The sequence below is a fragment of the Mesoplodon bidens genome (assembly GCF_964165515.1).
Source record: "Mesoplodon bidens genome assembly, chromosome: 19".
In the NCBI taxonomy this organism is placed as follows: Eukaryota; Metazoa; Chordata; class Mammalia; order Artiodactyla; family Ziphiidae; genus Mesoplodon; species Mesoplodon bidens.
Window position 1 is genome coordinate 50,111,876 of NC_138179.1, and position 14,727 is coordinate 50,126,602.

A 14,727-nucleotide genomic window follows, 5' to 3' on the forward strand; every position below is an offset into this window, starting at 1 on the left:
CAGAGCGGCTAGGCCCGTGAGCCATGGCTGCTGAGCCTGCGCGTCCGGAGCCTGTGCTCCGCAAGGGGAGAGGCCACGACAGTGAGAGGCCCGCCTACCACAAAAGAAAAAAAAAAAAAAAAAAAAGAATAGGAGTGCTTACATGGTGGGGATGTGCTTGGACCTCTGGGGGTTGGGGTGGAGCCCAGGGCCCCCTCACAGTATTTCATTCCAGGATTCACAACAAACACCAGCATTAAAAATTTTTTAACTAAAAAATTATTTTTAAAAATATTATTTATTTATTTGGCTGTGCTCGGTATTAGTTGCAGCAGGCAGGCTCCTTAGTTGCGGCTTGCCGACTCCTCAGTTGTGGCATGCGAACTCTTAGCTGCGGTATGCATGCGGGATCTAGCTCCCCTACCAGGGATCAAACCCGGGCCCCCTGCATTGGGAACGCAGAGTCCTATCCACCATGCCACCAGGGAAGTCCCCTAAAAAATTCTTTTAATAGTGCTTTAACTTATTAAAATAACGTATATATACTCTATAAAAACATTCAAACTATATAGGAAATGGATAAAGTATTGGAGAAGTTCTTATTTGGAGATAAGCAGGACTGGTTCATTGCCCAGTCTTTTGAAAAAATCAGTTAAAGTTGGGCAACCATAAAAATAGACACATATATGCCTTAGTCATTTTGTCTGGACTTCAAACATAAAAATGCACATTCAAGCACCCACCTCTCTTTGGGTCTCCTGAGTCCAGCTCACCTTGTCTTTCCTGCATAAATCACACCTACAATCCCACAATCCATCACCTACTCTTTCCAGTTTCACTAAATGGGCCAAGAACTTAAAGACGCGTGTAAAACTCTCCTATGCAGGATCTGCCTTGATTTTTTAGGATTTTCCCTGAATATTTTACAGTTTTCCTTCACATTTAATCTCACATTTCAGCCTTTTCCTTTGTTGAGTCTTTCCAAAGCATTCAACTTAGTTTTCAAGGAAACGACTCTTTATGCACTCATATTTCATCAGTGTGTAATATTTAATTGGATTATATAATTATATGATAACAGTGAAAGTATAACTGGCATAAATATCAAGAGAACATAGTCAACTCACTCTTGGTAAACAGAAAACTCAACCCGGAGGGAGGGGAAGCCCTTGTTTTTTTAGACCATGGGGTTAGCAAACTATGGCCTGTGGACCTGTTTTGGTATATCCTGTAAGTCAAGAATGGCTTTGCATTTAAAAAATATTTATTTATTTATTTATTTATTATTTATTTTGGCTGTGCTGGGTCTTAGCTGTGGCATGCGGACTTCTTAGTTGTGGCATGCATGCAGGATGTAGTTCCCCGACGAGGGATCAAACCCCGGCCCCCTGCATTGGGAGTGTGGAGTCTCAGCCACTGGACCACCAGGGAAGTCCCTACATTTTTCTTTTCTTTTTAAAATTGAAGTATTTACAATGTTGATTTACAATGTTGTGTTAGCTTCAGGTGTACAGCAAAGTGATTCAGTTATACATATGTATATGTGTGTGCGTGTATATATATTCTTTTTCAGATTCTTTTCCCTTATAGGTTATTACAAGATATTGGGTATAGAGACTTCCCTGGTGGCACAGTGGTTAAGAATCTGCCTGCCAATGCAGGGGACACGGGTTCGATCCCTGGGGACACGGGTTCGATCCCTGGTCCAGGAAGATCCCACATACTGTGGAGCAACTAAGCCTGTGCGCCACAACTACTGAGCCCGCATGCCACAACTACTGAAGCCCGTGTGCCTAGAGCCCGTGCTCCGCAACAAGAGAAGCCACCACAGTGAGAAGCCTGTGCACCACAGCAAAGAGTAGGCCCCGCTCACCGCGACTAGAGAAAGCCCGTGCACAACAACGAAGACCCAGTGCAGCCAAAAATAAATAAATAAACTTTTAAATAAATAAATAAATGTCTATTTAAAAAAAAAAGATATTGAGTATAGTTCCCTGTGCTATACAGTAGGTCCTTGGCTTTACTTTTTTTTTTTTTTTTTTTGCAGTACGCGGGCCTCTCACTATTGTGGCCTCTCCCGTTGAGGAGCACAGGCTCTGGACGCGCAGGCTCAGAGGCCATGGCTCACGCATCCAGCCGCTCCGCGGCATGTGGGATCTTCCCAGACTGGGGCACGAACCCGTGTCCCCTGCATCGGCAGGCAGACTCTCAACCACTGCGCCACCAGGGAAGCCCGGAGTGGAGTTCTTTTATTTCTGTTGTTTCCTCTCCAAACGGACCCAGCCTTGTTCCCCTGTATTTCTCTGTCGCTATGTTCTTGGAACTCCTCAGACAGGGGCTCTACAAGGATGGTGCCTCCTTTCTCAGACTGGGGCTCCGCAGTGAAACTGCTGCTCCTCTCACCACAGACTGGGAGTCCCCAGGGATGCGGCCTGGCATTCCTGGAGAACAGGGGTGTGCCTTGCCCCTCAGATGAGAGCTCCCTAAGAAGAATGATTTTCCTCTGCTCTCTGAGGATGGGGTCCATGTCCCCTCGTCCCGCTGTCTTCTTCCACCTCCATGCTCGCCACACCGACCTGGCCTTTCTTGGGATGTGTGGGGCCCATAGGACCCAAGCGGCTGATAAGCAGCCATTTCCGGAGAGTGCAGGTGACTGAACCCATAAAAAGGTAATTGAGACAGCCCTGGACTCTCCACCTCCAGAGAGAACTCTAAAAATAACACCCACGGCCATCTGTCCTGGAGGGTGGCGGGGCTGGCCCCGAACTAGGGGCCTGGACAGCCCCCTCCTGCTTGTGTGGGCTGATGGGATGCCTGGAAGCACTGGAGGATCCAGCCAGGCCAGGGAAAGGGAGCTGGAAATGGCTTTATGGGGAGACTCCCCAGTAGCCCTCTCTTTTCCTGCTGGGGGCAGGTGGGTCTGATGGGGTTGGCAGACCCCATACTTAGCTTCCCTCCCCCTGCTCTCATGCCTGACTCCTAAGCCCCATGGTTATCCTAGGTAGTAAGCCTTTCTGTCCACCATGATTGAGTGGGACTCTTCCTGGGGTCTACCTCAGCCCTTTTGTCTTGTTTGAATCCTGGGTGACCTTGGCTCTTGTTTCCTTACCTCTTAGAGCTTTAGTTTCCTATCTGGAAAATGGGGAGAAACTCAGCTCATTGTGTTTTGGGGCCTGAAATCATGTACTGCCCAGTACACAGTAGGTGCTTAATAAACAGGAGTCCTTTCCGGTTTCCTTCAAAGGCCCTGGCTGAAGATATTTGCCCCTGAGCCCAGTGGAGATTGCAATGGGCTGGGGATGGTGGCATGTTCTTGGGCAGCCCTGGCATCACTCAGTCCCATAAGACACCAGTGCCCTGAGTGATACCTGGATGGAGATGGGGGCACACTGCCTTGCAAGGGATCTCTATGCCAGGCCTGCTGGACCTGAGTCTGTATGTGTCAGGCTGGGTGCACAGGTGGCTGACTCAGCTGCTTCTGGGGAGGGGACTGGCTTTTGCCTCCTCCCGCCCCTGTCCCCAACTCTTTTTTTAAAAAATTTATTTATTTTATTTTTGGCTGCGTTGGGTCTTTCTGCCGTGTGTGGGCTTTTCTCTAGTTGCGGCGAGAGGGGGCTACTCTTCATTGCAGTGCGCGGGCTTCTCATTGGGTGGCTTCTCTTGTTGCAGAGCACGGGCTCTAGGCGCACGGGCTTCAGTAGTTGTGGCACTAGGGCTCAGTAGTTGTGGCTCGCAGGCTCTAGAGCACAGGCTCAGTAGTTGTGGTGCACGGGTTTAGTTGCTTCGCGGCATGTGGGATCTTCCCGGACCAGGGCTCAAACCCGCGTCCCCTGCATTGGCAGGCAGATTCTTAACCACTGCACCACCAGGGAAGCCCTCACCAACTCTTTAATAGAGAGGAGATACAGAGGGGTGTCCAGAGAGGCCTCTCCTCCAGGACATCATAAACAGCAGTTCAAGAGCCAAGGTTATAGCTCCCATCCCTGCCTCCAGTCGAGAGAGAGTTTTCCCCACAGGTCCTGTCACTCCTTGGGCCCTCCTCCAACATATTACAGAGCAGGGGCTGAAAAGGCTGGCTTTTGGAAGGAGTGGTCGGTCACAGGTCCCGCAGGCTGGAAAAAGTGGGTTTGGCTTCCTGCCCCCCTTCTCCCGAGCCCCCACTCCCACCCGTGGGCAGGCTAGGAAAGATGGAATCTCAGCCCTGATCCTAGGGGTCGTCCCAGGAACCTAGATCCAAATGCTTCACTTCTTCCAAAGGCTAGACCTGCTGTTGGGGGGCTGTAGGGTGAAGATGGGGTTCCGGCTAGGCACCCTATCCAGAGGTACCTTGAGTCCGAGTGTGGGAGCTCCCCCCTTCCCCGGCTCCTTGGAGGTGGAGACATCACGCACGGTCTGGGTGTAAGCTCAGCGATCTGGCGTGGGGTGGAGGGAGGAAGGAAGAAGAGCCCTCCCCCCTCCAGCTCCCCCTCCCTTTCCAGGCCTGGATATAAGCCCCGGAGGGCAAGCCCTGAGCTGAGGAGGCCGCAGCCTGACCTGCAGCAGCCCAGCCCTTGGGACTCCTCTCGCCTTCCATCTCCTGATCATCTCTGCCTCTGGAGCTGTTGCTGTGAGTGGCCTGGGACCCAGGAACGGTCTGGTGCTGGGGATCCCGGGCTATCTGGTGGGGAAACTGAGGCTAGGATGGGGGAAACTGGCACTGAGTGGCGGGAAGCTGGATTGGAAGGGGGCCAGCCGACGTGGGAAGGAGAGAGGCGGGGGAGCCCCCACTGCCAGCATAGCCTTCTTCCTCCATCTACCCTTCTGGGTAACACGGGTGGAGGCAGGCAGGGCTTATGCCCCTCTGACAGATGAGGAGACTGAGGCCAGAGACGGTGCAGTGCCTGAGAACACAGAGCGAGCAGGTGGCTGACCCTTGGTCGGGTACCAGCCCCAGACAGGCCGCTGGAGCGTGGGCCCCACGGCAGCCTCAGCCTCCTGCCTCAGGGGTAGAGGCTCGGGCTGACTCCAGTGCCCCGTCTCCAGATGGTGACGGTGCGCAGGCCGTGGCCCGCCACGGCCACAGTGCTGCTGGCCCTGCTCTTCTGCCTGGGGGCGCTGGTCGACGCCTACCCCGCCAAACCCGAGGCTCCCGGCGCACTCGCCTCGCCGGAGGAGCTGAAGCGCTACTACCTCTCTCTGCGCCACTACCTCAACCTGGTCACTCGGCAGCGGTGAGCTCTTGCGCGGGGTGGGCGGGGCGGGGTCGCCACTAGGGGCGCGGCCGGGCCTGACCCCGCCCACCTCTGGCCCCGCCCCGCAGATATGGGAAACGTGACATCTCGGAAGCTCTCCTCTCCAAACTGCTCTTCCCGGATCTCGAGGACCGACCCGTCAAGTCGCGGTAAACGCGCCCCGCCACACGCCCCGTCACCTGGAGCGTGGCCTGGTCCTACGGCCACCCTGGCACCGCCACCTAGTACTGTCCCCAAGTCTCGCCTCCCCAGATCCGACGCCGGGCTCCGTGTGATTCTTTTCCTTTCCCTCCTACAGGCCAGAAGGCGCCTACCTGTGGTGAAGACCCCCAAGGCCTCCTGAGAGATACGCTGATTCACCAACCTCGTTTGCATGTTTGCTCCTAACCCCGGGACCTGGATTCCTCTCCCGCTTGCTGCGTCTGGGGAGGGTTCGGGGTGGGGTCCTCATTCCATTTCTCGGTACCCCCGCCCCTGGGCTGGAGGGCTGTGTGTGGTCCTTCCTTGATCCCTAAATAAAGAGCAAATTTCACTGACATGGAAAGTGTGCGTTTCTATTTCCTTTCCCTTCTCCTTCGTGGAGGTGGCATCCAGGTGGGAGTGGAGGGTGGAGACAGAGAGAGCTGGGAGGATAGAAGATGGCACGTGAGACAAAAGGCGCCCCAGGCCACGACTGGGGTGGAGTGGGGGGGGCTCTCTCTGATCCCAGCTTAGAGAAAACGCTGCCACGCGGGGAGGGGATAGCATTCAGACTAGGGTCCTCTGGAACTCTCTAGTCCGGTGCGGTGGGGACAGGTTGGAAGTTCTTCAAAAGGGGTAGAAAGGAGCAGCGAGAATTGCTGCTGAAGGGTGAAAAGTGTGGAAAGGAGCATGCTAGGCAGCCCAGCAGAGCAGGTGGTGGAGACAGAGTTGCCCCCATCCCCCAGAGATGAAGGTGGTTGGGAGCGTGGGCTTGACACCAACACCCCGGTTACCCCGAGGAGGTGTATTACTAACCCACCTGGGCTGTAGTGGCTGGGGGTGGAGATGGGACCCGAGATGGGGCTGTGGAGGGAGAGTTATTTGGGGGGTGAGGTGGGTGTGTGTGCTGGGGGAAGGGGTCATTTCTAACATCTCCGTTCCCTGGGCAGGAGGGGCGATGGGACTGTGGAGGCTGTCCTCTCTCTCAGCAGCCGCCCTCCCCTTTCTGAATTTATACCCAGTAGATAAGTCACTAACCATGCCCTCCTTGTGACAAGGCCATGACAAGGATGCCCTCATTAGGTGCCTCTGGGAGGGGACCCTCAAGCTGGCTCTGCCATCGTTGCAGAAGAGACCCCTGCTCAGACACAGCCTGCCTCGGGGCCCCTGGGGCTCTAACACCTCCCCTCCCCTGCGCTGCCCTCGGCCTCCCTGCAGGTAGGGCAGAAGGGTGAGCTGAGAGCAGGTCCAGGGCCTGGTCAGGTCACAGGCTGTGCGGACTCTAATGCTCTAAGCCCTTGCCCAGGCCACTCCCTCTGCCTGTAGATCCCTTTCCCTCTCTTCAGTCTGGAGATCAGCTTCAGGGTAGTGGCTACCTCATCCCAGAAGCCTTTCTTGATTGCTTGGGGGGGTGGAGTTAGTTCATTTCTCTGGTTTCCTCTCCCCACAGTATTGCCATTATCTGAGACCCACTTCCCATCACGATTCCCCCTGTCTTCTTTCCTCTACTCTATCCCTTCCCCCTCCCACCCCGCGCCCCAGGAGAGGTGGGATGGGAGCACGCAATGGCTGCCACAAGCTTTGGTTCATTTTGTGGTTGGAGAAGTGAGAGGATGTGAATCTGTGTTGGTGTCCATGGTCCCCTGTCTGTTGGTCTGCTTGGGAGAGCCGTGGTCAGTTTGAGGCTAACAGAAGAGAACCCTGGTATAAATTATATGACCACAGACAATTTTTGCCCAGTTTGACGTGTCAGGTTCAACATCAGTGACGTGGGTTTGTCGCACGTCCACTGGGGGGAGTGTTGAGAGGTGGTTAATCCACTGCTGATCAAACCCAACCAGTGTTGGAGATGGAGGGAAGCTTAGATGTAACATTAATGACGACAATATAAATAGCTACTTTTTTTTTTTAAGTGCTTACTGGGAATTCCCTGGTGGTCCAGTGGTTAGGACTCGGTGCTTTCACTGCAGGGGCCCAGGTTCGATTCCTGGTCATGGAACTAAGATCTCGCAAGCTGCGCAGGTGGCCAAAAAAAAAAAAAAAAAAAAAGCACTTACTTATGTGCTAGACAATGAGCCGTTTGTTTTACATACATTATATTGCCAGGGTATTGATCTGGCTTTTAAAATAGAGACAGAATTAAAAATGGCTTAAACAAGAAAGAAGTTTCTTTTTCTCCTACATAAAATAAGAGTGGCATCTGGGCAGTTGGCAGCTCTGCTTCATGGGGGCATCCAACATCCCAGGTTTCTATTCTGAGGCTTCCCCACGCCCTCATCTACACGACTGAATACGGCCCACCATCACCGCATCCATGTTCTAGCCACTGGGAAGGGAGGGAAAGAGAAAGAGGAGGTGCGCTCGTTACTACGCTGCGTAACAAGTTATCCTATAACTTAGTGGCTTAAATAACCGCTGTATTTCACTCATGATTTTGTGTGTCAGGACTGGGAAGGGCTTGACTAGGCAGTTGTCCCTTGGATCCTCTCATGCAGTGGCTGTCAGAGGTTGGCTGGGTCTGGCAGGTGCTGCTGGCTGTTGTCTGGGATCCCAGCCCGGCAGCTACATGTGGCCTCTCCAGCATCATGTCTTGGGGTAGTTGGACTTACACGGTAGCTGGTTTCCCCCAGAATGAATGCTCCAAGAGAACCAGAGGGTGGCTACATTGCCGTATTAGTTTGCTAAGGCTGCTGTAACAAAGTACCACAAACTGGGTGGTTTAACAACAGTTCTGGAGGCCAGAAGTCTGAAATCAAGGTGTTTGGCAAGGTTGGTTCCTTCTGAGGGCTGTGAGGGAAGGATCTGTTCCAGGCCTCTCTCTTTGGTTTCTAGATGGGTGTCTTCACTCTGTGTCTCGTCACATCATTTTCCCTCTATGCGTGTCCGCTTCTGTGTCCAAATTTCCCTTTTTTTTTTTTTTTTTTTTGCGGTACGCGGGCCTCTCACTGTTGTGGCCTCTCCTGCTGCGGAGTACAGGCTCCGGACGTGCAGGCTCAGCGGCCATGGCTCACGGGCCTAGCCACTCCGTGGCATGTGGGATCTTCCCGGACCGGGGCACGAACCCGTGTCCCCTGCATCGGCAGGCAGACTCTCAACCACTGCGCCACCAGGGAAGCCCGGCCATATGGTTTGGAAAGCACATCCACTACCCCTTCCTCCTCAGTTGTCACAACATCCCTGAGAGGACCCAGAAGAGGAATCACTTGTTTGCAAAGGCGAAAAACGAAAGCTGTAGGTTCAGCTGACATTATAGAGTAACTGTCATTTCTTAGGCACTGACAAAGCTATGACAAAGCTATGTCCCCTCTGTGGCCAAAACTATGGATGGCCCCAGCTCTTGAGTCAATCCCCAGGTCTACCATTTGTCTGCAGGGGTTGGGAGCTGGCCGGGGTGGTGGCCAGAACCGTCCCACAGCACTACAGTCCTGTGGGAGACCAGACCTGTTGAATTAGGGCTGGAGCCTGGCGCCCCCTGGTGGCAGCCTGCAGCCTCTGCTGGTTTCACCAGAGGCCCTCCTAGGACCAGCCACTAATTCACCCTTGTTTTACCAAGTGGGATCCCGAGGCCAGAGAAGGGCCAGGGCTAGCGGAGACCGAACGACCTCCATATCTGCTTTGCAGAATGTAAGTTGTTGTTGGGTGAAGCATTATTCTTCTTGTTGTCAGAAGTCAGAACTGAGAGGAACAAGACAGAACACTGGTGTTTCCTGAGGCTTCCTTAATCCTCAGTATCTTGAGGAAAAGCAAAGCTCAGATCCCTGCAGCATCACCTCCAGTCCTTACCGCCCCCCCCACCCAATCCTCTCCTGACACACTCTTTTGGTGTCCTGATCTGGGACAGCAGAACCTCAGGGGCGAGAAGTTCTTTGCTCCCTACTCAGGCGTCACTGAGTTATTCAGACAGTCACTTGTGCTCCTTGGCCTGAGCTGGGGAGGGGGCAGGGGGCTGGGGAAGGGAGGCTGAGCAGGGGAGACTCAGAGGCTCCTGGGGGTGGGGCGCTGCTGGTACTGGTGGGGTTGGGAATCTAAGCCAGAACTTGAGTCCTGGACAGCTGTGTGATCTTGGGCTAGTGTCTTCACCTCTGTGAGCCTCATGTTTCTCAGCCCCAAATCAGGAAATTATAGCAATATTTTAACAGCCCTACTTAGAAGAGTCCAGATTTTGGAGTTAGACTTTGTTTCAAACCCTGTATCTCCCACTGACTAGTTATGTGGCCTGAGGCTAGTTATTTAATGTCTCTGAGACTTAGTTTCTGAATCTGTAAAATGGGTTGTTGAAGGAACTCACTGAGGTGATTGAGCTGGGAACACTTTGGAAGATTCAAGGCTTTCCAAATGATGCTGGTTTTTAACACTTCCCTGGAATGGGGGTGCTGGGAAATGGCTACCAGATATTGGTACCCCCCCACACACCCCGGGGCACATCAGTTCTCATTCTGCATCCTATACACCAGCCAGGGAGAGCGTTTCTCCCTGCCTGGGTCCCCACCCCTTTCCACATTCCCTGGTTACCTGAAGCATCTCCCCCGTTCCCATCTTGCTCTAATCACAAGCTGGAAAGGAAGTCCTGAGTCTCCAGCCTTCATCCCTGGAGTCTCTGAGCCACAGCCTCAGTCTTCTGCCCTGAGGGAATCTGTTTGAGGATTTGGATTAGTCCTTGGGAGGCAGGTGGAGCTGTTCCCAGGCCTGCAATCAGAAGCTTCCAGTTATCCTGATGTCCCAGAACCCCGTCCTTCTTGAACTAAGCCTGCTCTGGTACCCGCAGGCAGAGAGGGGCCTACAGGAGACTGATTGTGGTCCATAACTTTTACCCGTTATGCTGCTAGTGTGGCACCCATAACACTTCCCCGTTCCCCTCCTGTACCTGGTCCTAGCGCGCTGGCGTTGTGGGCACCCGGGAGACGGGAGACGGTGGGAGGAGGGGGTGAGGGCTGGGGAGTGAGAGAGGCTGACAGGAGGCGGGGACTCTGGGGGCTGAGGACTATAAAAGGGCCATGGCCAAGGGCAGGGGTATCCATCTGGCCTGAGGCAGGCACCTGCTTGGTCCAGCACCCGCTCCCTCAGGATTCAGGGTAAGTGGGCTCAGCCTGTCCTGAGCTCGGGGTCAGGGGGCTCCGAGGGGCTCGGGCTGGGATGTGGGGAAGGAGCCGGTGCCTTGCAGGGCTGGGGGCCTCCGGAGGCCTGAGGTCCTACGTGGGTCCGGCTCTACATCTGGACAAATCCAGCACCCTGGAAGAGCAGCCTGCTGCTGACTAGAAGACTGCAAATGTGTGGGGGGCAGGGGATGGTGGCTGTGAACACAAATCCATGCGTGTGGCCGGCCTCTTGCTCACAGCGACAGGGGCTGTGGTGTCCTCTCCAGGACCCGCATCAGCATGTCTACTCCTGGAGGGGAGGCTGGGGAGGGTGGGAGGGCAGCACACCAACAGGCAATGGATTCCTGCCCTTTGGTTCACAAGTTCATTCTGTGTGCCCCCAGCGTGCAGGGGGGCGGGCGTGCCCCTACTTCCCAGCAGCCCCTCCGCTCCAACTCCCTCCCCGCACCTGCCTCTTCAGAGCCATCAGGCCCTGGAGGTCATGAGTCCTGTGTCTCCTGCCCCACGGCCCCACCTTCTCTGCTACACTTTTCTGCTCTGCCCGGGCCCTGGCTGAGCTCCGCCTGCTGCGCTGCTCCTGAGAGGGGCCGTCGCGCTCTCCAGGGCAGGCTCTAGGAGGAGGGGTGGTCAGGTCCGAGTAGCCCTTTGCACTTGGTCCCAGACTTGGAGAAATGGGTGGCGGGCTCGGGGCTGGGCAGGTGGGCTCCGTGCTGCCTCTGTGTCCCTGCTCCTTGCTCCTCAGATGGCCGCCGCCCGCCGCTGCCTCTTCCTGCTGCTCCTGTCCGCGGGCGTGGCTCTGCTGCTGCAGCCACCACTGGGTGCCCGGGGGGCCCCGCTGGAGCCAGTATACCCGGGGGACAACGCCACGCCGGAGCAGATGGCCCAGTACGCAGCTGAGCTCCGCAGATACATCAACATGTTGACCAGGCCCAGGTGTGTGCGAGAGAGGGCGAGAGACCCCAGCCCTAGACCCTTTCACGCTCTTGGGAAAGCAGAGCGTCTCTACTGATCTGGCCTGGGCCCCTGTGCCGCGGGCGGGGTGGTGCCCAGGGGTAGGCGCGAGGCAGGTGAGCTGCCACCTCGGCACAGCGCTGGCCCCAGCTACCTCTCCCCTCCCAGGTATGGAAAAAGAGACAAAGAAGGCGCGCTGGACTTCTCGGAGTGTGGCTCCCCCCACGCAGCTGTCCCCAGGTGGGCTTGTTCCCTGCCCTGTGTGTCCAGATGCCTGGAGCAGAAACGGGGGGTGTGTCGGGGTGGGGAGAACAGGGGCCTAGGGCTGGCCTGAAGTGTCCCGAGGGCACGAGGACTACCCACTCATGCTGCCATGCTCTGCCCTCTCCTCACAGGCAGCTCAGCCCGAGGGACTCGTAAAGCCACCTCCTGCCCCTCTGACTCCAGGGCAGTGCCGGCCCAGCTCGCCCTCCTGGACCCTTGGCTCTGGCCGCAGCTTGCTCCCTGCTCCCACGCAGGCTAAATAAAGCACATCAAAGTAATAGCCTCACTTTCTCTGTGTCTCTGGGGACCCCAGGTCGGGGCAGGAGCAGGCCAAATGCACAGGAATAAAGGGGGAGGCAAGGGGGAGGAGAAGGGAAACAAGGGTGTATGAATGATCCAGAACGTCTGTTGGGTCATCAGAGCCATCCAGCTCACCCTCTCCACTTCACAGAGGGGCAAATTGTGGGCCAAGGGGAGGCAGGACTCCCCCAAGTTCATTCAGCAAGTCAGTGAAGCTTGAATCATCCCATTTCAGCATCCCTAGACCCTCCTGATCATTGGCTTGATGACAGCCCTGCCCCCAAATGCACCCCCATCAATGCTTTCCTATAGCCTAGGCAGTAGGTGAAGTGCTCATTTATACTAAAGTGTCCTTGGCACAGGGGTGGGCGCGACAGCCCAGCCCAGAGGAATGACGGGTTAAGACAGTCACCGGCTACAGCTGTGGCATCGGAGCTGCCCTCCTCTGGGCAGTCAGAGGTGTGTCACTGTGCGTGTTCGGTCCAAGGGCGCCCCCTCCTCACGGCACGGTGCCCAGCAGAAGCACGGCCGGAGGAGGGGGACAGTGGTGGGGAGGGGTCTGGAGATGGTGTCACGTGAGGTTGTTGGGAAAGGGAGCCTGTGTGTGCCAGGGACATTTAACCCTCTCTGTGAGGGGGGAGAAACTGTTATCCTCGCTCTACAGAGGGGGAAACCGAGGCTCAGAGAGGTCCAGCAGCTTGTCCAAGGTCCGGCAGCAGATGGCAATCCAATACAGGGATACAGCATTGGCTTTAGAGTCAGATGAACCTGGGTTAGAATCCAGGATGGGCCATGTTCCCTGTGTGCTTCTGGGCCAGGACATAACCTGAATGATAGGGGTGTAGTGAGCAGGACGTGAAATAATGCATGTACAACATTTAGCATGGCCCTTAACCCAGAAAAGTGCTAGCAGACGGGAGCTTCTGCAGGGCAGACTTGCAGCCAACCAGCTGCTTCCATGAAGCATGGTGGACAGACGAGCAGAGGGATGACCAGTCTTCAAATATATGCAGCTCCAGCTTGCGCAACAGGGTGACGGTTAACTCCATGCGGCTCCAGGAGGGGCTCCGGAAGGCGGGCTTTCCTTGACTAGAAGTTTCATCTTTGAAGAACCAGAAAACTGGAAAGGACTTGCCCTGAGAGGTAGTGAACTCCTGGACATAAGAGCTATGCAAGCAGTCGCAGGAGGGGAGGCCGCAGGAGGAATTCGGCCTTCCGGGGTGGAGGCTGCACTGGCTGAGCGCTCCGGCCACCTCCAGGAGTCCAGTCTGTGGATCCCCCACTCCAGCTCTGGGAGGGTGAGGACTCGGATCCTGCCCGGGGAGGCCTGCACTGACAAGGGGTCCCAGTGGCCCTTGCCAACCCTCGCCCTTCTCAGGCATCCTGAATAGGTGGGGATGGGCTGGTGTGTCTGCGACTGGGAGGGAGTGACCTTGTCTCTCTCCTCTTTTCCTGGCCTGGGAGCACCTGTGGATAGGGGACAGTCATGGCAGGGGTGGGGGGAGAAGTGAGAGAATTCAAACCTTCTTGGTTCCTGGAACGGCTCCTTCTGCCTCCCCTACATGTCCTGCCTGACGAGATGGGGCTTGTGGGTTCGGTGGATGAGGTGGTCCACTCTTCTGGGCTCAGCACCTCACACTGACCCCATGGCAACGACACCACAGTTGTGGTTCCCCTCAAGTCTTGGCTGTGTCTGGTGTGTGCAAACGACTTGAAAGTGGAACTAGGCCCTAAAAGGCAAAGGGCTGGAGAGGATGCCGCCACTCGGCAAGCGCATGGCTCAGGCTGATTCTTACATCCAAGGGGGTGTCTGGGAGGGGGGCTGGTTTCAGCAGGAGAATAGAGCTTGAGTTTGGATGATGGAGCCTTAAGTCCCAGAATCTTCCCTGGCAGCTAAGGGGATGGGTTCTAGGTTGGGAGAGGTGTAGTTACTTCCCAGGAGCAGGAATCGGGACTCTGCTCAGGACATACCTGAATGTGACAGTTGGATCAGGATGGGGCCCCTGCCCCTGCCCCCAGGGGAGACAGCTTCTCGGGGACAGGCCTGGCTGAGCTCCTGCCCTCTCCCTGCTCTGCTCACAGCCAGAGGGGCTGAGAGGGTCCCCGGGGGTGGGGCGAAGGCAGGACCTTAACGCTCTGCACACTGGGGGGCTGCTTGTTCCTGTGACAACCCTGACTTCCCAGGCTGGCACCAAAGCTGCCCTGCTCGGGGCAGAAACTTGGGGTGGGGGGGGTCTGGCTGAAGCTCCTCCTCCGAGGTTGCTGGGACCCACTTCTCTCACCTCTGCTCTCCCGCTTGTTTAGGGCCCCCCCGCCCCCTCCCCCGTTGTGGTGTAAGTGCCTGAGGTGGGGGAAGGCGGATGGGTCGCAGGGAGGAAGCAGGGAAGACCCCACAGCTGAGGTCTTTTTCCTTCTACTGTAGCAGCTCCAGGAACCCCTCTCCCCCTCCAAGGACAGGTCCCTTCTTGCCCAGGGCTCACAGAAGTCAAGGAAGCAACAGAGATTCCGTTTCTCTTTATTGTTCTCACCGGGGCCGGGCTGGGCAGGAGTTGGGCCCCTCTCAGAATATAAAGAGGGTCGGTGGGCAGGGAGACTTGAGTTGGGCTTCTGGAAGTCAAAGCCCAGCCTGGAGAAGGAAGTCCCCGGGGCCCTGGATTCCCCACAGCCCTCAGGGCTTCCTTTCGCTCCCGCCCAACCTACCCCAGTTCCGAGGACCCTGACTGGTG

General features: G+C 55.8%; 2 protein-coding genes across 2 annotated transcripts; both read left to right on the top strand.

Annotated features, from left to right (window-relative positions):
- Positions 1–5,001: 5,001 nt before the first annotated feature.
- PYY (peptide YY) lies at positions 5,002–5,533 on the top strand (the record flags this gene model as incomplete). The annotated part of the gene is made up of 3 exons (XM_081217967.1): positions 5,002–5,189; positions 5,279–5,359; positions 5,509–5,533. 3 exons carry the CDS (start codon positions 5,002–5,004, stop codon positions 5,531–5,533), a joined length of 294 nt encoding a protein of 97 aa, XP_081074093.1.
- A 5,695-nt stretch (positions 5,534–11,228) lies between these two features.
- Positions 11,229–11,857, top strand: PPY (pancreatic polypeptide; the record flags this gene model as incomplete). The annotated part of the gene is made up of 3 exons (XM_081218659.1): positions 11,229–11,419; positions 11,606–11,677; positions 11,833–11,857. 3 exons carry the CDS (start codon positions 11,229–11,231, stop codon positions 11,855–11,857), a joined length of 288 nt encoding a protein of 95 aa, XP_081074785.1.
- Between the last annotated feature and the right edge of the window lie 2,870 nt (positions 11,858–14,727).